The sequence below is a fragment of the Helianthus annuus genome, chromosome 3 (assembly GCF_002127325.2).
Source record: "Helianthus annuus cultivar XRQ/B chromosome 3, HanXRQr2.0-SUNRISE, whole genome shotgun sequence".
In the NCBI taxonomy this organism is placed as follows: domain Eukaryota; kingdom Viridiplantae; phylum Streptophyta; class Magnoliopsida; order Asterales; family Asteraceae; genus Helianthus; species Helianthus annuus.
This window is the reverse complement of record NC_035435.2, coordinates 142,191,783-142,216,787: the sequence shown is the minus strand read 5'-3', so window position 1 is coordinate 142,216,787 and position 25,005 is coordinate 142,191,783. Positions and strand designations below refer to the sequence as shown.

The 25,005-nt window shown below is 35.1% G+C and overlaps 1 protein-coding gene and 1 long non-coding RNA gene across 10 annotated transcripts; both read left to right on the top strand.

The window, feature by feature from the left end:
* The first annotated feature begins 788 nt into the window (after window positions 1-788).
* LOC110929793 lies at window positions 789-5,433 on the top strand. 6 transcript variants are annotated; one of them, XR_004889512.1, is made up of 9 exons: window positions 789-949; window positions 1,035-1,345; window positions 1,446-1,532; window positions 1,818-1,900; window positions 2,771-2,849; window positions 3,204-3,339; window positions 3,544-3,668; window positions 4,153-4,320; window positions 4,672-5,433. It is a non-coding gene; the product is annotated as an uncharacterized LOC110929793 (long non-coding RNA). The 6 variants fall into 6 exon arrangements; XR_002587409.2 differs by having other exon boundaries at window positions 789-1,172; window positions 1,264-1,345; XR_002587408.2 differs by having other exon boundaries at window positions 789-1,180; window positions 1,264-1,345.
* Window positions 5,434-10,363: 4,930 nt separating this feature from the next.
* LOC110929792 (nuclear poly(A) polymerase 4) lies at window positions 10,364-15,322 on the top strand. Of its 4 annotated transcripts, none has more exons than XM_022172971.2 (14): window positions 10,364-10,532; window positions 10,956-11,128; window positions 11,235-11,312; window positions 11,455-11,562; window positions 11,696-11,758; window positions 11,857-12,018; window positions 12,089-12,202; window positions 12,291-12,353; window positions 12,941-13,270; window positions 13,377-13,541; window positions 14,210-14,698; window positions 14,820-14,895; window positions 14,996-15,025; window positions 15,098-15,322. In XM_022172971.2, exons 2-12 carry the CDS (start codon window positions 10,985-10,987, stop codon window positions 14,892-14,894), a joined length of 1,791 nt encoding a protein of 596 aa, XP_022028663.1. In that variant the 5' UTR covers window positions 10,364-10,532; window positions 10,956-10,984; the 3' UTR covers window position 14,895; window positions 14,996-15,025; window positions 15,098-15,322. The 4 variants fall into 4 exon arrangements, with proteins under 4 accessions (XP_022028663.1, XP_022028662.1, XP_022028661.1 ...); XM_022172970.2 differs by having other exon boundaries at window positions 14,993-15,025; XM_022172969.2 differs by lacking the exon at window positions 14,996-15,025 and having other exon boundaries at window positions 10,967-11,128.
* Window positions 15,323-25,005: the final 9,683 nt, after the last annotated feature.

Below are 25,005 nucleotides of genomic sequence, written 5' to 3'. Positions count from 1 at the left end.
GGTGGGGCTTAAGTTGGGGCATAAGTTGACACGTGGCTTGGGGGGCAGACATGGGGTGACCCACATTCAACACGGTATGGTGGGGCGGGGGTTTGGGGCGTGGGTTTGGTGGGCTTCGCTGGGCTGACCCGCTGGTAGGTATCGAATCGTCGTTATGTGGGAAGTTAGTATACAAACGATTCCCAATATACGATGCATAACTCGCTTCAACAGGCATAGAAGAGTGTATGAAAAATGGACGAGGCATTGGACGATTGGGTGGTGGGCTAGGATTATTTTCTTGGAATGCATACGGGTTGTTCGGGTCATAAGCACGGTTATGAGGATGCATTTTTTCGTTTTGTAGAAGGAGAATTGAAGATGATTATAGAAGATGTGGTTGAATGTGGTAAAAAATGGAAGAAAAATGTGAGTTTTATAGTGAAAAAATAATATTTTTTTTTAACATAGCCGTTGGCCAACGGCTAGTTTGGTTTGTCCAGTGAGAGCCCGCCATGTTAGCTTGTCAAGACCACCCCACGCCCAGCTTGAAACCCAAGCCCCAAGGGTCACACCCAAACCCAAGCCCACCCGGGTTGATGACACGCCCCAACCCAAGCCCCATATCCCATAGTCTTATAAGAAAACGGTAACATTTGATATCCAAAAATTATCCTACCAAACTACCAAAGGTCTTAAGGACTCCTGTAATTAGTTTTGCCCATCTATCTATATCTATATCTATATATCTATATATAAGCATTTCCCATAGATAAAAATGTAATTTCACTTCAATTTTTTAAGACGCCATGAAGTTCCATTATTTTCAACACCGCTCCCAAATTTGCCCCTCATTTAACAAGGTTCAATGAATTCTTCAGTTTCTTAATCATGGAGCAATGTCATAATGAAATTGAAGTCGGTTGGGTTGCATCACCTCTTCCGAATTCCCCTTCTACAACCACAAAAGGTTCTTTAAAGTCACTGTTCACCCTTTCACTAACCCTAGATCCTTTTCGTTTCAAATCAAAGACAGGGTAAGGTTTTTGGTGCAGGCTTGGGGATAGCGTCGCCACTACATAAGCATCCGCCTCCAACTTCAAATAGGAAATCGACTATCATTAGGTCAGGTTAACAACAAATGCTATCACAGATTCAATTTCTTTATTCTGCAGTTGCTTGGATACGAACAGGTGAAACAGTAAGTGGTTATGATTGATTTTGTGTTTCTCTAGGGTTTTTAGTTTTCGTCATATATAGTCTTTTTGTTTTGAGTTCGATTAGGTTTGATCTTTCATCACCATCCCAGTCGTAAATCTATCTTTTCTTGATTTAATTTGAACTTCAGTGGATCTGCATAAACCAGGTTTGAATTTGTATAACTTCACTTTCTGCAACGCTTTTGTTTCACCATTACGATTTTCTATAATTGAATTTCTCTTTTTTTGCTTGGTGGTTATTCGTAGATGAGATTGAAGTTGAAGAGGACTAGAGGGAAGAGCCTGGTGGCAAAGAAGTGGGTCCTTCAGATTGTGATGATGGCGAAGAAGTTGGTCTGTAGATCGTTATTTTTGTAATGTTAATCTTAATTATCTGATCCGTAGTTATATATTATGAAACCTACTCATAATATCGTTTCAAAAGGCGTTTGGGATAAATATCTCGATTCTTTTATGATATTGAGCCTGAATTTGTTGATTCAAATTTCCAAATGTTTATGTGCAGCCGTATGGATGATCCATTCATAATTTTCCAATAAATAACAGATCCATTCATAATCTTCCATGGTATATACAGTTTTACATATTAATCTTCCGTGGTATTTTAAACCTCCTCAGGATCTGTAAATGTGGGAAACTCTGCTTAGCTGGCCAAAAAAGAAGACATTAATGGATTACTTGTGGGTGGTGCTTCATTAAAGGTATTACTATCTTATCTTCTTCTTTTTTAGTTCGTAGCCTAACGGTTCATGTTTATTGTATGAACTATGAACACATTATAGTAAAATAATAGCTTCTAAAACAGTGGGAATATGCTAGGAAGGATGTGACTTCTCATCCTGCTTACTCTTAATTTGACCATTTCTTAATAATATTTAACGCATTCCCTATTAAAATTACAAAACATTTAATAATAGTACTAATGTTAACCTAAACCTTTGAGTTAAAACAATCTAAGAAATTACCTGCATGCTTCATCTGGCCCGAGCCAGGTACTGAGTTTGAGGTCATGGGTCCAAATCTCGCTGTGAACTATGAAGTTGGTTATTGATACAGTTGCCGCTCTAAAAAATAGATGTGGTTATTGATACAATTGATCTTGTATAATGATTTTGACCCGTTAGAGATAAACCCATAACCTAATTTGACCTTGGTTTTAAAAGTAAGAGGCGCACAAAAGCGACGAGGTCTAAAACCAAGGCGCAAAGCACAAATGCGTCAGGCTTTTCGTGCCCGAGGCGCAAAGTGATTATATATTTTTTATATATATTCCATAGGTATTTAGCATCCCTTATTTAAAAAATAGCTATAAATAAGGTTTATATATGATTTATCTAAAAGTACAGGCCAAAAAACCTATCGTACAACAGTTTGATGCATAAAAATAACCTATATGCATGAAGCGTACGCCTAAGACCAGTAAAACCCTCAAAAATTGCATCTTTTAGGAGTTTTTTGTAAAAAGCGTGCTAAGGCTTGCACCTTGATGTGCGTCGTGCCTAGGTGGCAGCGCGCCTCAGGTGCGATTTTTAAAACCTAGAAACTGACCCATTCAATCATATTCTCTGCAGGCTGAAAGTCGCTCTGACTTCGACGAAGTCTATTAACGATTGGAGCTCGCTAGAAATTCAGTTTCCTGTTCTTAGAGATGTAAGTTTACTATAAGACCCATCATTGTTTAATCGAGTACACATTAAGCACAATTCATTGATCTTAAGTTAACGCGTAATAATAATATTACTACTGGAAAGATTTTTCGGGCAACTTATTATTCAAACTTTATAAAATGGATAAAAAGTTTTTATCGATCAACCTGACCCGCCCCGATTTGACCGAAACACAACCTGTATGACATGTCCACCTGGTTCAGGTTGTTCCTCACATCACAGATACCATTCAAGATTGGATTGAACGAGTAGCAGCTATACATTAAATGAATGTTTTTTTCTTATTAAATAGTTATACTTTTGCGGGTTTTTTTTTCTCTTAACTTTTTTGGTGCAGCGATGTGTGCGTATTCCGGTTTATTCATGAGGTTTGCGTGGATGGTGCAGCCTCGTAACTATCTACTTCTAGCATGTCATGCCTCAAATGAAACAGTTCAGTTGTATCAGCTTTCACGTTTTGCAAAGCATCAAGGGTAAGCTGCTTTTGATGTAAAAATGCCTTTCAATTCTCTTATTGTTATATTTATTACTTTTTTTAATGTTTTTGTTTACTGCTGTGAGAAAAAAAGCCATAATTTAGTATTCCTATTAAATTACTCATGCATTTTTTATTTCTGTTTTACCGAAGGTATTTACTTATGCATTTTTGTTTTCTCTTGTTGACTGGTGGGCTGAAGACTTGATTGTTCGTAGAATTGATATCTTCAAAAGGGTTCTTGTTGCACTGGTTTCAAAGGGATATAAACAGTTTGCACTTGCTCCAGTACTAACGCTTTATGCCCAAAAACGTCTTCGAGGTCTGGTAAGATCCCTTTCTCACATGCAAAATGGATGAGTCGGGTTGGGTAACAGGTTGAAATGGGCTTGGGTTGGGCCACTTTTTACACTGGTCAAAATGGGTCGGGCTAGGTTGGGTTGACCTGCAAAAGGCCCAAACTAAAAACTTATAACTTTTTTTTTTAAATTAACTTTATAATAACTAATTTTCATATTAAAACCGTTTAAAATATTGTAAGGTTTTGGATTCGCTTGTGTCGCCTTTGACCCGTTTGTTCATTCATAATCGCTAGCGGTTAGCAGTTGTAATTAGAAATCAAATACAATTATTCAAGATGTGAATCACTTGCGAATGTAAATGATATGTAGTCATTTTGTAAACCACATTTTTTTCATATAAAAGCTGAATATGAACTGAGGTTGAGGTCGGTATCAAGGTGAACTTCATATTTATCATTTTTAATGCCAATTATGCGACAACGAAACCAATTAATGATTTGTTCTTCAAGATCAGTTAATTTTTCGAGTACTCGACGCCAGTACAGTGACACACAACCACTCACCCGGTCTTCGCTGCTGATCGCTGGTATCATAGACATCCAGAGCCACAAACCAGCCCAGAAGTTGTGGCAGCCGTACATTTGGGTGTGGATTATTGTGAACCATTTAATTATCAGGTAATGATTCTGACTTATTATGTCTGTATACGCTCAAAACTCAACCGAACGAACTGACCCGTGCAACCCTAATATCACCAATCCAGGTGTTGTTCTCCCGCCACATAGGTCTAGACTTAAGTTCCATTCTTAACAAAACAAATTTTGGTATAAGAATAATTTTTTAAATAATAGCGATAATAATTTAAATTAAAATACCCATTGTATCTTTCATTATAACAAAATGTGTTCATAATGATCATTAAAATTGTGCTCTTTCATAAAACGCGAAGTTAGATGGTTGCAACGTGCAGCTTGTTGAGCCGTTTCCTCATTTCAGTTAAGATGATCGTTATATTTTTGCTGGAGCAGATGTCAATCACCCGGCTGCAATGAACTCCGAGTCTCCATCTATTGCAGCAGTTGTTGGCTCGGTGGACCGTGGTGCGACTCGTTATGTCGCTTGTGTGTGGCCACAAGGGCATCGTAAATAGGAGATTGTTAATTTCGGGAGCGTGTGTTTGGACCTGATCAACACTTACGCTAAAGTCAACAAAGTGAAACCGAACAAGATTGTGGTGTACCGTGACGGTGTTAGTGACGATCAGTTTGAGATGGTTCTGAATAAAGAAATGGTTGATATGAAGAAAGCCATTTACACCAAACACTACCGTCCGTTTGTTACATTCGTTGTGGCTCAGAAACATCACACGACTCGCTTGTTTCTGAACAACAAGAATGAGATCGGGAACGTGCCTCCGGGAACAGTCGTGGACACGAACATTTAACTAGAGGAGAAAAGATCTCATTGTAGTCTATGCCTGACTTTTGAGTGAATCCCTTGGCAACCAACATGTCTAAGGCTGTCCTTTTTTTAAACAAAAACCCAAAACCCGACTCGAATTCAAAGCCACCCAAACCTCACCAACCCGAACCTTATATGAGTAGGTTATTACCAAAAAGGGGTCCATTCGACATATATTTTTCGAACTTTGCTCCATATGAACTTTTACATCATGTTTTAAGTAGTGCATTTGTTTAATTGACAAATCTATTGTTTTTTATAACTTACTGGTTGTAAGTTGGTGATTTGTTCATGTCTCGCGTTATTGACTCCGCCGCAACGCGCATGTCTCCCACTAGTGATGTAATGAGTTGAATCATGGTAATTATTTGGAAACTCTAATTAGTCACCATAATTATCATTTTACATGACCCTTCGAATTTAATGCACGTTGCACAAATATATAGACATGTATTAATAATATAACATGTCTGATATTTTTTACCTCAGAAAAACTCTATACGTAGTAGTATATAAGTGACAGATAACATATATAACCTAGCAAAAGATTTAAGTTAAAAAAAATCAATCTTTTAACAAGTATTAAGGTCTGGTAATCATTTTCCATTGAGTGAGCAATGTTTGTAGATTTATATGTCTAACTTAGGGTCTCGTAATCATTTTCCATTGAGTGAGCAATGTTTGTACATTTATATGTCTAACTTTGGAATGAAATTGAATAATCAACACACACTTAAGAGTTAAGACTCATGAAAACCCTTAATAAACCATTTCCATTTACCTTTTATTCAAGATGATCAAAATTATATGGATAGTTAATGTCATAAGGTCACTTTTTAAAATTACATTAACTAAAAATTTAAACTTAGTTAGAGCCGTGGAGCAAACTAGTGATAAAACCGAAACATTAGGGAGTAAAATGACTATTTTTAAAGGACTGAGGCAAAACCGTTAAAACGACTAAACCACAGGGAACAAAACGGAAGTTTACTGTTACATATATGGTCCTCACTGTTCACTCATGAGTAACATGTTTGATCTTTTTCACTAAGTGGTGTTAAAAATATCTCAAAATTAATAAAATAACCACTATACCTTTTAATTAAGAAACAAAAACACTATAATCAAAAATCCCTAATGCCCTTTTCTTCTTCATCTTCCACGACAACTCCTCCCAACATCACCATGCCACTATCCCTTTACGGATGTCGTTGGCGCCACAGTTGTTCATATTCACCCTTGTTAAATCATCCATTAACCCTCATATTTCCGAAACCCTAATTTCCGTCCTAAATTGTCACTCGAAAACATCTTTTTTTCTTCTCACTTTTCTTTGACGCGACCACACTACAAGCTACATACAAAACATCATCGGTTAACTTGTTTACATTTTGACATGCTAAAACAAAACCATGAACACACCTAGATATACGAAATAATGAATCCTTTCATAATAGATATGATTTTCTATTTTTAAAGATTTATAATCTTTAGGGAGGGTCAATCCTTTAAGGAATGTATTACAATTATAACTCAGTATAACTTTTTTTTTCTGTGAATTTATAAAGATTCACAAATATTTATTTTTAACTAATAATACTTTTAATTTCAAATTTTAACTAATTTTTCTTATTGTAATGTTATTTCATGTTTTCCCAAAATTTGTTGGGTTTCTGGATGTGGAAGAGAAATAAATCCTACAATGGTGTGAAATTCAAGTACAACACGATTTTATTAGTTATATAAAAAGTTCTGGTTTCAAGATCCATGCAGTTGCGTTACAAACAATGAATAAAAATAGTGTGTGTGTGTGTGTTTTTTTTTTTTTTTTTTAAGTTTTATTAGTTATATACAAGAGTTAACTTCCATTTTGTTCCCTGTGATTAGGTCATTTTAACAGTTTTGCCCCAATAGTTTAAAAATAGCCATTTTCCTCCCTGATTTTTCTAACTTATCGTCATTTTGCTCCCCGCCTCTAACTCAATCCAAAAAATCCATTAACTAGAAGGGTATTTTGGTAATTTTATAGACAAAAGCAAGGGCATGTAAGTCTTTTCACCTAAATAAACCTATAACTTGTTTATTTACATGTATATAAGTAATTCTTTTCTGATCCCCCATCTTTCCAACCACTCTTTCTACCGGCCACCGCCATCCACAACCATCCACCACCACCTGCAACTACCACCTGCCAACTACGACTACCGCGACTTTTAACTAAACGTTTTAATTGAGTTAGAGCCAGGGAGTAAACTACCGAAATACCCCTACTTTTAATTAAACGTTTTAACAGAGTTAGAGCCAGGGGCAAACCGGCGACAAACTTGAAAGATCAAGGAGGAAAATGGTTATTTTTAAATTATTAGAGCAAAACCGTTAAAATGACCAAACCATAGGGAGCAAAACGAAAGTTAACTCTATATAATAAGTTCTGGTTTCAAGATCCATGCGGTTGCGTTACAAACAACAAATAATTTTTTTTATTTTTTAAGGTTGAAGGAGTATAATCTATTTTCAAGCTTCTAGTGAAGTTGAATTCGTCCAAAAGATAAACGTGGAGACATAATTAAGATTAGGGTTTAATTTACATCCTTCGAAGAAAAGCTAGTCTTTAACCATCAAAGTAACCCATAGTATTGTAATTCTAGAATCCCTGCCCTTTTCCAAATATAATTTAGAAGACTTAATCACTAAGCAATTAAACATTTTTAATTTAACAAATTCCAAAAAAAAAAGTTTAATAAGTTTTTAACAAATTCCAAAATCAGTTTAATAAGTTTTCTTCTTACAGAATTATATACAATAAATATACATTATACCATTTATTTAATCTGTAAATAAAAAATATTCTAATTTAAAGAATATTGAATATTAGTAAACTATTATACAACTTCCTATGAAATTAATTAAATATCTCAATTATAATTGAGCATATATATAGATTTAAAATAATTTTAACTCTATTAGTTGTTTATATATGTGTGTTGTAATAGCAAGCCTAAGATTTTAATATATTATCTTACAAAGAATTATTATAAGTTAAGTATCACTTTCAAATCTTGTTGTTTATGACTTAAAAATATGAGTGTCACATGTATAAAGGGCTGCTAATAAAAATAATGCAAGGACAAGATTTTATCACTAATATTATGGGGTATGGAGAGGCTTGGGTTGGGAGTATTGCTCGATACGTGATAAGTGTGGGCATTCACCAGTTCACACTCAAAAAAGTAGGGTGTGGTCAGGCCGGCGTTGCCAGACACCCAGCCAATCGGTCATCAACACCCAGCCAACCATCGCCAGACACATCACTCTAGGCCAGCGCCCCATGCCAAACACTATTGGCAACTAAACAGGCAACGCCCACCAAAACGCCAAGAACGCCCCTTAGCCACACCCATTAGTCTAAAATGGGACAAATGAATGATTTAAATATTTAAAATAATATATACGATTTTATCTTATCAATCCAACCGGTGCATACAGACTCAACGCATTTGATGCCTTATATTCGATTGTTTTCATTGTGCAGTAATCAATAGTATTAATTTCAGTAGTTCGTCATTGATCTAAATTTGACGTTAAAAAGAAAAAGTAGTGTTAATAATGGTTACAATCTCGGTAACTTTGATATTATGATTCATATTATTATTATTATTATTATTATTACTATATATTATTACTATATATTACTATATATTAATTATTAATTAATTAATTAATTTAATATTAATATTAATAATTAATTAATTTAATATTAATAAGCAAATGGTAATGAATAGTAGAAGTAGGTGGTGACACTAAATTATTGGACCATTCAATATAAAAATAGGTAGTGTTATTATTAGATTGGACCTCTTAATTTACAAGGTTTTGATGCAAGAAAAGTACAAATGAGGCATGGATATTCATGATCTAACTCTATGCAACATTAACTCTTTGAGAGGCAACTACATGTCCTTTACATTCAAATTCCTAAAATACCCTAAAAACAAAAATAGAAGACAATTATTTGTCAATTATTACCTCTAAAAATAATGCTGGAGTTTCTTTTATTTGTCAATTTATCAATTGGGGATATCTATAATGCATGTGATAGAATAATGAAAACTCCATCCTTTATATTTTTTTTATATTTAATAGTGCTCATTCCTAAATATAATATTTAAAATTAATAGACCAATTAGATGAAGTTACTATTTAGGAAAATTCCCCTCAACAATTTTGATGCCAAATAAAAAATATTGCGGAGTTAAAGTGAAACATCCAAATACATGTTATTGTTTTCAATAATTTATCACTACTTTGGAATGTTTACGGCTATGATGATGAAAACGTGTCTGAGCCTCAGTTTAACCTGTCCATCCTCGCGCAGTGTGCGTAAGGGTTAACCCTAGTTGCCTTAAAATTGAACTAAGGAGATTGATTCAATTAGAATTATCAACTATAAATGCAATAACACTAAAGCTCAACCGTGCAATAATGAATTTTAATAAGCACTGGGATTCAGGTAAGTTAGTATATCATTGCAATTTTCTTTTAGTATAAATTTAAAACCCCATATTCTATAACTAAATACACATTTGCTATGCCACATACATTTATCAGTATTATTAACTTTATCACTTTTATGAAATCTACATCTATAACTTATGTCGATCTTTGCAATTTATTTAATATACTCTTTAATTGAGTAAAACTAAAAATATTGAATAGAGATGGAAAAGTTATAAATAAAACAACAAATATTATACATTAGGAATTATTTAGGGATTTATAAATTGTGTAGAGCTAGGTTTGTGAATTATAACCGTAATCCTTTTACTATATAATGTAAAAACTTTTAATTTCATTGATAAAAGTTTTTTATATACCTATGATCTATATATTTTACATTGTTGAAACCAAAACCTGTGTAAAACAAGGATACCTGATCTAATATAATAAGATATAGAGTAAATTACAAAAATCGTCATTTATGTTACTTATTGCAAACTGTGTCATTTGTCTTCAATAATTAAAGAAAACGTACTTAATGTTTGCAAACCCTTGTAAGTTATGTCCTTTAACCCTAACTCAGTTAATTGTTATGATTAAGTCTAACCAAATAAACCCAAGTATTTTTGTGATTAAATCTCACTACATGAAATCCTATATTTTTCTAAACTTAGTAATATCTTATGATAATTTAAATAAAGTTGGCGTAGATTCCAATTCCATTCATATTTAACACTAATGGCAAAACTACAAAAGTTAAAAATAAAAACACACTGATTGAAAAAAAAAGTACATCTCACCGGAAATTAAGACTTTGACTTGAGTCCCCAAAACCCCAATCAGAAACCCACCGGAAAATTCCACCTGAAAACAGTTTCAGTTCCGGTTCACGCCGGTCTACGATGCACTGCGTGACGTCATTCTCCCTCAGGTTTTCCACAAATCTGTTTCTGTTTTTCCTATAAGAAATTTGTGTTTGGATCCAATTATATGATTTTATGTATGCATAATCCTTAGCAGCGATTCAGACACGATTCAATTCAGCGATTATGTTATTTATTTAATGATTTTTATTGTCAAATTTACAATTTAATAGCTGTATGGTAAGTTTTACTATGTTCTGTAACTTCTCAATTTCAATTGGATTATTAGAGTTTCCTTTTTTAGGTTCCAATTTGCTTCCGTTAAATTAATAATTTTGTTGCTAGTTAGTTAGGTTTTTTTTTTTTTTTTTTTTTTTTTTTTTTTTTTTTTTTAAGGTTTATGAATGTTAGTTGGTGTGTTTATAGGGTTTAAGACTTGTAAATGTATTTTATGCTCCTCAGAATTTAAGAAGTTAGGGTTTTGAATTTAGGTTTGTTGTAGAGTTTTGGTTGCTTTGAGATGATGGATTTTGATATAGAGAATGGTTCTTCACCAACACCACCGCCACAAAAGGCGTCTGTGAAGAAATATGGTGTGGTGGAACCGATATCATATGCTGGACCGACCGAAGCTGACATTCACAGGAATGCAATGTTGGAAAAGGTAGACATATGCTTCTCTTTGACCACTTGACCAATTCGTATATTTTTTACATTATAAGTTTTTCTTCTAACTTTTCAATAATTAATTTATATATATTTTTTGTAAGCTTTTGAGGGACTCTGGGGTTTATGAGGGTGAAGAAGAAACTGCAAGAAGAGAAGAGGTTCTTCGTCGTCTGGATCAGGTTCTTTTTAACACCTTAATAGTTAATGTATATAATTTGTATAAAATGCTACCTTATTTTTTAAAACTCTGTTCTTTCTCTACTATTCTCTTATTTCTTTTGAAGTAAAATCAAATTTGTAAGTGAAAGCGTTTTGTTCTAGATTATTAAAGATTGGGTGAAGCTGTTAACCCGCCAAAAAGGGTATGTAGAAACAATGGTTGAGGAAGCTAATGGTATCGTTCGTACCTTCGGGTCCTATCGCCTAGGGGTAAGAAAGAGCCTTTCGGAGCTTTTGGTTTATGTAGTCATTGTTTTATGTTTATATACATTTTTGAACTATTTGTAGTTTGCATAGATATAGTTAAGTGTACCATGTTACTCGTGTAACATTTTGGTTACAGGTACATGGTCCCAACGCTGATATTGATACACTATGCATTGGGCCATCATATGTGACACGAGAGGTGATCAACGGATTTAGCTGAAAGTGTTTTTTTAATATATGGTGGATCGTGGATGCGGTCGTATTAATGCTTAAATCAACTTTACATATCTTTTTCAGCATGATTTTTTCGTTATATTGCATGATATTTTGTTTGAGATGGAAGAAGTATCAGACCTTCAGCCGGTTGACGATGCACATGTTCCTGTAATGAAGTTCAAGTTCCAAGGAGTATCTATCGATCTTCTCTATGCGAGTGTATCTTTACGGATTGTTCCAGAAGTAAGTACCATAATGATTTTTTCATTATATTGAATGATAGTTTGTTCATTTTGAAACTAACTTGTGACAGGATTTGGATATCTCTCATAATTCTGTTCTGTACAACATTGATGAGAAAACTGTTCGAAGTCTTAACGGATGTCGGGTTGCTGATCAAATTCTTAAACTTGTTCCAAATGTGGAGGCACGTATTGTTGTCAACAGTTATATATATGTGTGTGTGTGTGCAGTTTTTATTTTTAACATCTATTCAACCGTCAAAAACATTGTAGAACTTCCGCACAACACTTAGATGTTTAAAATTTTGGGCGAAGAGGCGTGGCGTTTATTCAAATGTAAGATTTTTGCTATCTATTGGTTTTACATACGTAAAATGTCATTTTCGTCCCTGTGGTTTGGCCACTTTTGCGACTTTCGTCCAAAGGTTTGTTTTCCGCATCTGGATCCAAAAGGTTTGAAATCTTGCCATTTTCATCCAACTTGTAAACTCCATCCATGTTTTTCTGTTAAATGAGGGGCATTTATGTCTTTTAGTCATTTTTATTGAAATAAAAACTCCATCCATGTTTTTCCGTTAAATGAGGGGCATTTATGTCTTTTAGTCATTTTTATTGAAATAAAAAAAACACCAGAAAAAATAAAGATCCACCTCTGTTGACTTTCTCCCCACCCAAACCCTTTAATCATCACAAAAAATGTCTAAAAAGACGAAAATGCCCCTGAGTTAACGTTAAAAAATGGATGGAGTTAACGATTTGGATGCAAATGACAAGGTTTCAAACCTTTAGGATCCGGATGCGGAAAAAACAAACCTTTGGACGAAAGTCGCAAAATGACCAAACCTCAGTGACGAAAATGGCATTTTACTCGTTTTACATGGAACTTGTAATTTGATAATTATTACGATTCACATTTCGATTAGGTTATGGGGTTTCTCGGTGGTGTGAACTGGGCTCTTTTAGTTGCTCAGGTATGCCAGCTTTATCCCAATGCACTACCTAGTATGCTGGTTTCTCGTTTTTTCAGAGTATATACACATTGGCGTTGGCCCAACCCCGTCATGCTTTGCCCAATTGAAGAGGATGATCTCGGATTTAACGTATGGGACCCACGCAAATGGGCCCGTGACCGAACTCATCTTATGCCGATTATCACCCCGGCGTACCCTTGCATGAACTCTAGTTATAATGTTTCCGCAAGTACTCTCCGTGTTATCGTGGAACAATTTCATTTTGGAAATAAGGTTTGCGAGGTAAAACCGTAAAAGTAAATCCCGCATTCTTTGTACCATATTTACTACCTTCTTTGAATATGTCTGTTATTGATGACGTGTTTCTTGTTATTGAATGCAATTTTAGGATATCGAATTGAACAAAGCGAATTGGAGTGCTCTGTTTGAACCTTGTCTTTTTTTCGAGTCGTATAAAAACTACTTGCAGGTAGACATTGTTGCTGCAGATGCCGGTAATCTGCTTTCATGGAGAGGATGGGTTGAATCCCGTCTTAGATTACTTACTTTGAAGGTCCATCTTATCTATATGACTAGTGTAATACTATGTCAAGAACGGGTTTTTTTGGTAATCATGTTTAGCACACAAGCTATATATAAGGAGTTAATTACGTTTTTAGTCCTTGTAGTTGGTTGAATATAACCATTACAGTCCATTAGTTTAAAAATTGCCAAAACAATACCGGTACTTTCACTTCTGTAACAATTACAGTCCACCCTCACTAACGGAATCGAATTATTCTGTTAGTTTATTTGAAATGACAATAACGACCCTGTTATTAAAATATAAATAAATAAAGAGTTATTTACGTTTTTTTGTCCCTGTGGACTGTAATGGTTTTATTCAACAAACCACAGGGATGAAAAACGTAATTAACTCTTTATTTTTTATATTTTAATTTTAATAACAAGGGCATTATGGTCATTTCAACTAAACTAACAAAATAATTGGATGGGGTTAGTGAGGGTGGACTGTAATTGTTACAAAAGTGAAAGTACTGGTACTGTTTTTTCAATTTTTAAACTAATGGACTGTAATGGTTATTTTCAACAAACCACAGGGACGAACAACATAATTAACTCCTATAATAATGAGACAAGTGTTTCAGATCAACCAAACCCATTCATTTTTAATCTTTATCTATACATAACCATACAAATATAACCTCTTGTGATTTGTAGATTGAACGTGATACAGGTGGGATGTTACAGTGCCATCCGTTCCCAAACAAGTACGTTGACACATCAAAACCGTGTTCACATTGTGCGTATTTTATGGGGCTTCAGAGGCAGCCAGGTGTGAAAGTTCAAGAAAATCAACAATTCGATATTAGGGGAACAGTGGACGGTTTTAAGCAAGAGGTGAACAATTATGCACATTGGAGACCGGGGATGGATATATTTTTGTCGCATGTGCGTAGGAGAGAACTTCCTTCCTATATTTTCCCTCAAGGGTATAGACGTCAAAGATCATTAAGGCGCACTCCTACGAAAACTTCAAATGGAGATGCTCAAGAGTCTGGTTCTCCTTCCTCTGAGAGGCGTTCTAGGAGGAAACATGATGATGCTCCTACTGTGGACACTGGGCCTGGTAGATTAAAGAAACAGGCCTCTGTAAGCCCACAAAAGCCTCAAATTGTTGGCCCGGTTATTCAAGATCTCACTTCTGAGGCGAGCTCCCTTTCTCTCTCTATCTATACACATAGATGCATACATACTTTCTTTTACCTGAAACGTATTCTGAGTGAGTTGTTATCGTTTTACTTGTTGTATTGTATTGTATTGTCTACAGTCTCCAATTGCGCCGAAGGTTGTAATGGAGTCAGAGGATGGAACAAATACCGAATCAGTTCAGCCCCAGCCATAAGGTATTTTATATTGGAAACCACCATTGATGCTAATTAGGGAATTTTAACTTCCAATTAACGCTTATTGATCCTAATTGATTCTCTTTTGTATTATAAGTAGGAATATTCCCATCAAGATCAAGTTCATGTGGTATCAGAGCCATCATCATTGTTTACTTACTCTTATATACAGTTTTTATATTCGTCTTTCTTTGAGTTGCAGATTGAGCTTGGAATTAACAACCTAAATTTTTGAGAGGCCGATGAGGTTTGTTGAGCAATGTTGGTGTAGTGCGCAAGGTTTGTCATAGACCTTACAAGTCTCTTGTTATGTTGGTGGTTGTGTCCGAGACAAATCATGTTATAACATTGTTGTAGTTGTGCTTCTTCTAATGGATTTGTTTTAAGCATGTTTCACATAACTATGATTATGGTTGGTTGATTAATATTCCATTGCCGCAAGACCCGAACTTAATAGTTAACTTATTGGTCATGCCTACTGCCACACTCGAGACCAGTGAGAACGTTGCAAGTCTATTGATGTAGTGAATAGCTAATTTTGTAAACAAAGTAATGACTCAAAAGGTTTCTGGCGTAAGAGAGCTTCTATGACCCGGCCACTAGTACTAAAAGTCGGCTCAGATGCAATGGTTGAGATTGGCATCCGCAAAACAACCGAAGACACCAAACGTATCATCCGGAGATTATCTTTTTTCGGTTCTATCACACAATAAATATCAATTCACTAGTAGTAACCCATGTTCCAGATTGGTTTTATAAATAACTAATGTGTCATATATGACGAACTAATGTCTCATGATTTTTATGTTTATAAAATGATGACAAATACATTTCTTCTTCTAGTTTGGTTGATGGTGAGAAGGTTGGTGATGTAGAGGAGGGTTATTTATATTTGGAGAAAAAAAATACTGAATATGGGTTAATACTAGTGAACTTGATATTCATTTACGTGATGGAACGAAGAAAAAGATAAAAGGAGATGATATGTTTGATGTCTCAAGTTGGCGGAAGTTAAATTTAAAGAAATTTTCTTTTCTTTCTCAACTTGCTAAACATGTTTTGGGGTAGAGGTGCATAAACCGGGTTTTTCTTAATATCCGGGTCCGAGTGTATACCCGGGTACGGGTATATACCTGAGTACGGGTATGATCGAGTTTTGACTTTTCGGGTATTGATCATATCTGGGTCGGGTTCGGGTCTGGGTATTGGCCAAAAAATCTTTACTCTGTGTACCCGGGTTCGGGTAGGGTTCAGGTTCGGGTTTTCTATACCCGGGTATTAGAATACCCTATTTTCGGGTTCGGGGAGGGTTTGGGTATTGGTCGGGTACGGTAGGGTAGGGTTCGGGTTCAGCTATAAATCGGGTTTTTCAATTCTTTTTTTTTTTTTGGCATAAAACATAGAAATATAATGGAAACATATATTTATACATATTGTATGGCTTGACATCTGCCCAAAAAAGCCTCACACAAGTTCTAAACGTTCAAAAAAAAGTTGTTGTACACAACGGGTCCGGGTATTACGAAAACACAGGTCCGGGTATTATGAAAACCCTGTTTTGGGTATTACGAAAACATGGGTACGGGTTTTATGGAAACCCGGATACACTGAAAACCCGGGTACAAACCGGGTATGAAAAAACCCAGGTTTGGGTTCGGGTATTGAACTGAATATGCATACTCGGTCCCTACCCTATGGGTAGGGTCGGGTTCGGGTTTAAAAATCCCGGTTTTTCTAATACCCGGGTTCAGGTTTTTTTTTTCTGGGTTCGGGTCCGGGTTCGGGTTTTTTGTGCACCTCTATTTTGGGGTGTCAATCTCAATCGTTGCATCTGAGTCGGCCTTAGATTTAGAAGCTCTCACGCTGGAAACCGCCGAGTCATCAATTTGTTTACAAGATTGGCTACAAACTACTTCAACATATCTACAAATTCTCAAGTTCATAGAGTACATTTACAAGATTTAGTTGAAAATTGGACTGGGCCGGTTCAAGGGTAAGCCTACTAAAGCTGGGCCTCCCTTTCTCTTAGGCCCCATTTTATTTTAAGATCTATTAAATGTAGAGGTGCATCGGTTATTAACCGAACGTAACTGGTTAATAACCGATCAAGAAATAACCGGTTAGTGGTTATTTTTAACCATAGGTTAGTAACCGGTTATTGATATTCGGTATAGGAACTGGTTATTAACCGTTTTTAACCGGCGGACCAGTTAACCGAAAAAATCAGAAAAAAAACTGGTTATTAACTGAAAATAACCGATTAATTAACCGAATCAGTTAAAATCAAAAAGTCAAATTAACTGGTATAACCGGTTTTTAAAATTAACCGGTTTGTGCACCTTTAGTGTGCACATATTGGCCTCCGTAGAAAAAAACTAAAGGGGAAAGTGGGGAATTGAACAGATAATGATATAGCAACAAACAAAGATAAAGTAGTTTGCATCTGAACATATAGGATTAGGATCAAATACAAATGCTTCTTATTGTAAGAAGGGTACAAAAGCTTCTAAAAAAACTCATTACAAAAAAAAAAAAAAAAAAAACAAAACACCTACCACCACCCAAAAACCTAACCCCTCATCACCAGCCAATTTTTTTTTTTTTTTTTTTTTTTTGTCGAGAGGGGGGGGGGGGGGGGTTAGGTTTTTGGGTGGTGGTGGGTGTTTAGGATTTTTTAAGGTTTTTTGGGGGTTTTTTTGGGTGAGGTATAGTTTTTTCTTTTCTTTTTTTTTTTTTTTTTTTTTGGGGGGGGGGGGGAGGTTTAGGTTTTTGGGTGGTGGTGGGATGGGGTGGGGGTGGGTGTTTAGGTTTTGGGTGATGGTGTAGTGGGTTTAGGTTTTAGGTTATTGAACACTTGTCACTCTATAAATCCTTTTTCTTACAAATAAGAGTTGTAGAATAACTTAACCCGAACATATCTATACTATCTATTAAGGGAGCTTAGATGATGACATAGAAATGCCTAAGTGTCAAGCTCTCAGGTATGCCACGTAGTCCAAGGTGATGTCATAATTACAAATTATTTATTATATATATAAATATTAAAATCTGAGTTTATTAATATATAGAAAGTAAATTTTTTAGGAGGCAAATTTGAATTGCATGGGGAGTTGTTTGGCCATTTAATGCACATCAGAACTAATTAAATCAACTCTCTCTTTCTTCTCAATTCAATTCACAGCCCCATTTCTCTCTTTCTTCTCTCTTCAAAGTTACTTCTCCTCTCTTCTAAGTTCAAGCGATTTCTAGGGTTTGTGTTTCTTCTCGATTCAAAAAGCTTCAAGACGAATAATGTCATCGGCAAAGAAATCCGATGGTGAATCAGCATCTTTGTCGGTCAGTTTCATAGAGTATTTGAATCTCACTGAATCTTTCAGATATGGATATGCTCTAACCTACCGATTATTATAAGTTCAGATCTGAATCTCCTCTTATCATTTGCAGATCGAACTTTGAAAAAGAAAGAAAAAAAGATTACAGGTTCGTTAGGGTTTACCGGTTCATTCTCAACTCTTTTGATTCCTTTTTTTTGTGAACGTTGAGGATATGTTGTTTACAGGTTCGTTAGGGTTTATGAATTTGTGTATATGATTCGATGTTAGATTTGTATTAATTTACGCGATTTTTGTTAGTCGTGACTTTATTGAAGATGTACGTTTCACAAAGTTGAAATAGTTCTGAGTTTGACTTGAATTTTGAAAGATTTGAGAAACTCGAAGCTAGCTTAAACTGATAGGAAGCTCATATACATGATATAACGATGTTGTGTTTTGTAATCATGTTGGATTTGAATATCAATTAACTTATTCCTTTTTTTCTTAGGGTTTTAAAAGTTGATATCATGTTGTTTGTTTATATGATTTTGATTTTCACCTTCGGGTGATGAATAGAAAAGGGTATGGCCTGCAGCTGAGATGATACGGACACGATTACTGTGGTTTGATTACCCTTGTGTCCTTCATTCTTTGTTTCTTCTGTTCCCCCTTTGCTATATTAGAGTTTTCAATAAGGCAATGATGATTTCGAAGTTCCAATTAAATATTGTTGAATATGGCACCTTGGCTTGGCAGGGTTAAAGGATGGTAGATCTTCATCTGCAACCTCCCTTGCAGCCATGGTGCTTTCGTTTTTGTGTAAACTCTGAGCCTGACTGTAGCATCTTTCCGACGAGCGAAGGGAATTCCGATAGCCTTAGGTAACTCTACACACTTAGAAATCTTCTCTTTTTTTAAATAAAGCACAATTACATGGCAGTTTCTTAATGTGTACACTTTCTTTAATTTTGTTGTATAAATAACATATTGACTTGACTTTCGTAGTAGGTTAGAAGTCAGTTTGGATTTTAGTAGGTGAAATGTTCAGGTACACAATGTTTTTAAGAGTTATTAAGTTAGTGTATGTTGCAAGGTAGATGTTTGAAAGAATTATCTTTCTAGATTTGTTTTGTTTATTCATGTTGCAAGCTATATTATTTTGGCAAGGATATCTGAAGGAAACTATTATGGAACTGTTAGGTTTATAAAGTAAATAAAACAACCAACGTACTATTGATGTAAATAAAAATTATACGGATTTGACTATTCGGACCAATGTTAACAAACGATCTCTCTTTTTTTAGGTTGTGGATGCTCTTGGAACAGAGTATTTTGAGAACCTTCTTCCTGGCATTATACGTAATTGCTCTCATCCAAAGGCACCTGTGCGTGATGGTAAGTATCATTTTCTGTTGACATTTTGAGATAAAACACACCATAATGGACTCATTTATAAGTGGGTCAAACTTGCTAATTATAATCCTTTTTATGTTGTAACCTTGGTTTTAAATTGCGTGATGCGCTCCGATGCGTTTCGTCTAAAAATCTGATGCGTGATGCGTGAGGCGCGATGCGAGCACATCACGTATGTGATGCGCTCTTTATAAAAAAAATATCAAAAAATTATTTTTGATTGGATTATTTTAAATTATTCTAAATTATTTTTGAGTATATACATCAAAGTTGGTATAGCAATATAAAGTATAAACAATTAAAATTGGTACAAAGGGTTCATCGACAATAACAGATCTTGGATTTCAAAATAAGAATGTGTTATTTTTATTTTATTTTTATACAAATCATGGTTTAAAAGTGCTTTTCTCTTTGTATGCCATTGTATCACATGTATGCTTATATAAATAACTTTATTTTTGTGAGTACAAGCAAATAACATACTTATGTGGCTACTAGCTGCTTGGATTTATTTTGCTTGGAATGGAGCACATCGTTCCACAGGTTTGTCTCATTATTTTGAAATTCCAGTTATCAATTTTGCCTATTTTGTTTTTTTTTTTTTGTTTTTTTTTTGTAATTAGATTTCTTAATATTTGCATCACTTATGTTGGTTGCGTAGATATTCGTTTAATAGGATAGTGATGATGAAGGTAAATTTGGCGATGATGAAAATATCACACGTAACTGGAGTGTATCAAATGTTGTTGCAAATTGGACTGTGGCTATGCGCTCTTGATCCTGAGATGTTGGAATGGCCAATTGCATCATTTTTGCACCAGATCCAGCTAATGTAAGTCTTCTGTCACTTTCCGTTTATATTAACATTTGAATTGGGCATTTCAATAAGGAGTTGTTTCGATTGACCCTTTCAACAAGGGGTTGTTTCGATTGACCCTTTCAAAAAGTCTTTACGATGTTCGATTAAGCTATTCCTGTCCAGTATGGTTGACTTTTACTATAAAAAAAATGCGCATTTCAACCCCAGCCCGTTTTCACTGCATAAAATGGTCGCTTTTAACATCAGTTGGAAGTTTAAATCATTTAGTAAATAATGCAAAAGTTTTGGTTTTGCTTTATCTCAAATCAATTAAATTGATCAAATTAATTTTATCAAATTTTATTATGTAATGGTTTGAATTCAGGATTCTATTAAGGGAGATTAGAGGATGACCTCGATTTGCCTACGTGTCACGTTCTTAGCTATTAAGGGAGATTAGAGGATGTCTTCTGTTGAAGAAGCAACCAGTGAGAGTGTGTTGGCTTTCAACTTGGAGGGGTCGGTGACGTTTTCGAGGGTTGTCAGGAAATGCTAAGTGATAGCATTTCCTGACAACCCTCGACAATGTCACCGACCCCTCCTAAAAATTCCATCAAAACACTCTCACTGGTTGCTTCTACACCAGAGGGTTTCTTTTTATTACCTGAACCTGTATCATCTCAATTGTGTTGACTGACCCTGTGTGTGTTGTTACATTAAGATTCAATTAGGATTTTTTTGATGGTGAAAACTGATCGGTTCAGTTTTGATCACCTTATATGCTTTTGTCATCTCAGGCTATGATGCTGAGATCTGGCGTGTTGTTGCAACATGCCCTAATCGTTGTCGGCTGCCGTTCGCGGCTGTTCTAGGTAGCGTTGGGTGTAACCGATTTTTGAGAGATGATAATTAGATCGATGTCACCTAAGGGATATTCAGTAAATGATGTTGATGAGATGTTTCTCACCTGAGACTAAAACTATGATGAAGCAAACGTCTGCCCGAATATAAGCGAGGTCTGACATATTAAATCATTTGTATTACTTTAGCAAATCATTTAGTGTTGACTGTGTTGATGAATACAAATGAATTCAAAGTGCACTTTTCTTGTGCTTTCAACATGAGGCTATGATGATTTTGCAAACTGTGTGAAAATTGAATGAAGATAGCATTATGGTATGGCAAGGTTGTAGGATGGCAGTTGTTCATGCAACCTCTCTTGCAGCTATGGTGTTGTCATCTTTATGCACAGTTTGAGCCTGACAGTCTGACAATATAAATGTTTTGCAACTTCACCATGAATAGAGAAGAAAGAGAGAGTTGGAAGGAGATATGATTAGTTCTGAGTGCATTAAATGGCCAAAACAACTCCCTATGCATTTCAAATTTTGCCTCCTAAAAAAACAGATTATTACCTAAAGCTGTATCATCTGAATTTTGAACTGTTTTGATTGAACCTGTATGTGTTGTTACATTAAGATTCAATTAGGATTTTTTTTTGATTTTGAAAATTAATCGGTTCAGTTTTGTTCACCTTAGATGCTTTTGTCATTCGAGGCTATGATGGCGAGATCTGGCGTGTTGTTGCAACATGCCCTAATCGTTGCTGGCTGCCGTTCGCGGCTGTTCTAGGTAGCGTTGGGTGTAATCGATGTTTGGTTGATGATAATTAGATCGATGTTACCTAAGGTATATTCAGTCAATGATGTTGATGAGATGCTTCTCACCTGAGTCTAAAACTATGATGGGGATACGTCTGCCCAAATATACGCGAGGTCTGTGATGATGAATAAAAATGAATGCAAAGTGCATTATGGTGACATTTTCTTGTCCTTTCAACATGAGGCTATGATGATTTTGTAGATCTGAGTAAAAATTGAATGAAGATAGCATTATGGTATGGCAAGGTCGTAGTAGGGCCGTCTCCGAAAATAAAAAAAAAATTTGGCCCTGTGCTAGATAAAAATTTTGGGCCCTATTCGCAAATTTCCATGTATTATAAACTCATCAATTATTTAGTCACTAAAATTTATGTGAAAGTAATTTAAATAGTTATTTTTAGCTAAGCGTAATTAGTAATTTATTAATTAAAGAAAAAGATGTAGTTGACAAAATTAGGCATTAAATGTCATATACAACTAAAAAAACTAAAACATGAACCTAAAATAAAAAAAATTGGAGATGCTAGGATTAGAACTCACATCTCCTTGTTGTCTAAGCAAGGCAACAACCACCCCCAACAAGAGCTTGTTTGTGTCATTTTTTGATTCAGTATGTATATATTCTAACTTATACAACGTAAATTATATACAAAATTAAAAAGATTTGGGCCCCTGAAGGGTTTGGGCCCTGTGCCGTCGCCCACCCCGCACCCCATCAAAGACGGCCTTGGGTCGTAGGATGGCAGTTGTTCATGCAACCTCTCTTGCAGCCATGGTGTTGTCATCTTTATGCACAATCTGAGCCTGGCATTCTGACAATATAAATGTTTTGCAACTTCACCATGAATAACCTTCGTTGACGTTGTGAGGACGCCGATAAGATTTTCAATTTTTCGTTTGTAGATTGGTCATATAAATTGACGTTTAGACCTGATTCCTGTGTTTTGTTTTACATGTGGTCGTGTGGCTCTGGTGATTTTACCAACAGTTCTTGGTCAATTAGATCCATTGCATGTGATGATACTACCGAGGTACTGTTATTATATACAATATTATTTTGATTAAATTGTATTTATAATATGATCAGCATGGACTATGTGGCATATCTTAGAGGTTGACTCGTAAGAAAAGTGAGGTCATCTTGTGAGAGATGACCTCATTTTGCTTACGTGTCAAGTTCTTAGCTATGTCACATAGTCCTTGCTGATGTCATAATTCCGATTTAATCAAAACAATATTGTATATAATGATTTTGTAGATTAAAGTGTCTTTTCAAGATGAGTCTATGTTGTTTTCCAAGAATTCTATGGTTGGCGTTGCTCCCAGAGTGGTGATATATCTATCTATACTATCTATTAAGGGAGCTTAGATGATGACATAGAATTGCCTACGTGTCATTATATTAGCTATGCCACATTGGTTCAGCTGATGTCATAATTCCGAATTTTTTTATAATATTATGTGTATATAATATGTTTTTTATTTGTTATTAAATTGAAAAATGCATGGGGAGTTGTTTGGCCATTTAATGCACATTAGAAGTAATCATATCAACTCTCTCTTTCTTGAAAAGGGATCGTGTATAATTGTTGTTACATCTATACAAAAAAATGGAGTTTGGTTGGTCTGAGATGCCTATTTGGCTGTATGTGATGACGTTGGTAAGTTTTCCAATTTTTCATTTGTAGATCGGTTATATAAATTGACGTTTGTAACCGATTCCTATGTTTTTTTTACAGGTGTTTGATTGGCCAGTTTACTGTGAATTTGGTTGAATCATCGTTTGTAAATTGGTTCGTGTGGCCATTGATACATAGTGACGGTGAAGATGTGATGGTTGAAGCAACTGTCTCCTACAGATCATGTGGTTACTCTCAATTCTTGATTGTTGTTCAATCAGAAAGATAAAGTACTTTTTCCATCCCTGAAGATGCTCTTGGTATGTTTGTTCTTAGTCGTGATTGGTAATTTCAAGAATTTATAGTTTGATAAAGGTTTCATCTTTTTTGATTCGTTTTGTTTGTGGTAATGATTTTTGTTTTGTTGTAGTGTTTGATTTGTTTTTTAATTATTTTGGTTGGCTGATACACGAGAAATACAGCCAAGAAGCGGAATAACAGTACAATTGACACCACATCACACAAACCAAACAACAATTCTTCAGGAAAAACTGGTTAGTGCATTCAGAAGTTAATAATCTGAATTATGGATTGGTATTAAGATGTTTGTAAATTGGTTCAAAGTTGTCAGCTGATGTGTTGAGATTCTTGAATCAGTGAAAATCCGGTGCCATATAATTAAGTACATCTTATACTTCAAGCTTTCTCCATCTGTTTGCAGGCGAATAGGTTAACTCGATGAGGTATGAAAAACAAGATTGATTAATTTAGTGAAAATGTGATTGAAAGATGATAACCCAGTATTGAGGATCTCATTCTATAGCCTCGATAAATTCAGGGGTGATTTCAAATAATGCTTCCTAGATGTTTGAAGACCGACAAATGTAGACAGAAGCAGTACTGTTAACATTTGTCGATCTTTGTTGGTTTTCAAATCTCTAGGAACCATTATTTGAGAACACCCTTGCATTTATCGGAGTTGTAGAATGAGATCCTATACTGTTGGGTTATCATTTTTCAAACCCACTTTCCCTAAATTTATCTACTGTTGGGTTATCATTTTTCAAACCCACACCCTTGATTTGGCTGATGATCCATGTTCAAGAATGACTTATGTTTCAGACTATACAAAGATTGCCTTTTGGTTATCATAAGGTTAATTTTTAAATTAATTTGGTCTCATTCGTTAATAAGCTTATAATTATACTTAAGCCATTAAATTCTTGACGTTAGGTCTCAATGCACCTAATGACAGCGACCATCATTGAGCCATCACATTCTTTCCGTTTACATTTCAGGTAACG

Excerpts from the sequence above, each read along its gene's own strand:
- LOC110929792 (XM_022172969.2), top strand. The coding sequence starts at position 10,985 with ATGATGGATTTTGATATAGAGAATGGTTCTTCACCAACACCACCGCCA. Across the intron at positions 11,563-11,695 it reads TCGGGTCCTATCGCCTAGGG|GTACATGGTCCCAACGCTGA; the intron begins GTAAGAAAGAGC and ends TTTTGGTTACAG. Across the intron at positions 13,542-14,209 it reads TTAGATTACTTACTTTGAAG|ATTGAACGTGATACAGGTGG; the intron begins GTCCATCTTATC and ends TGTGATTTGTAG.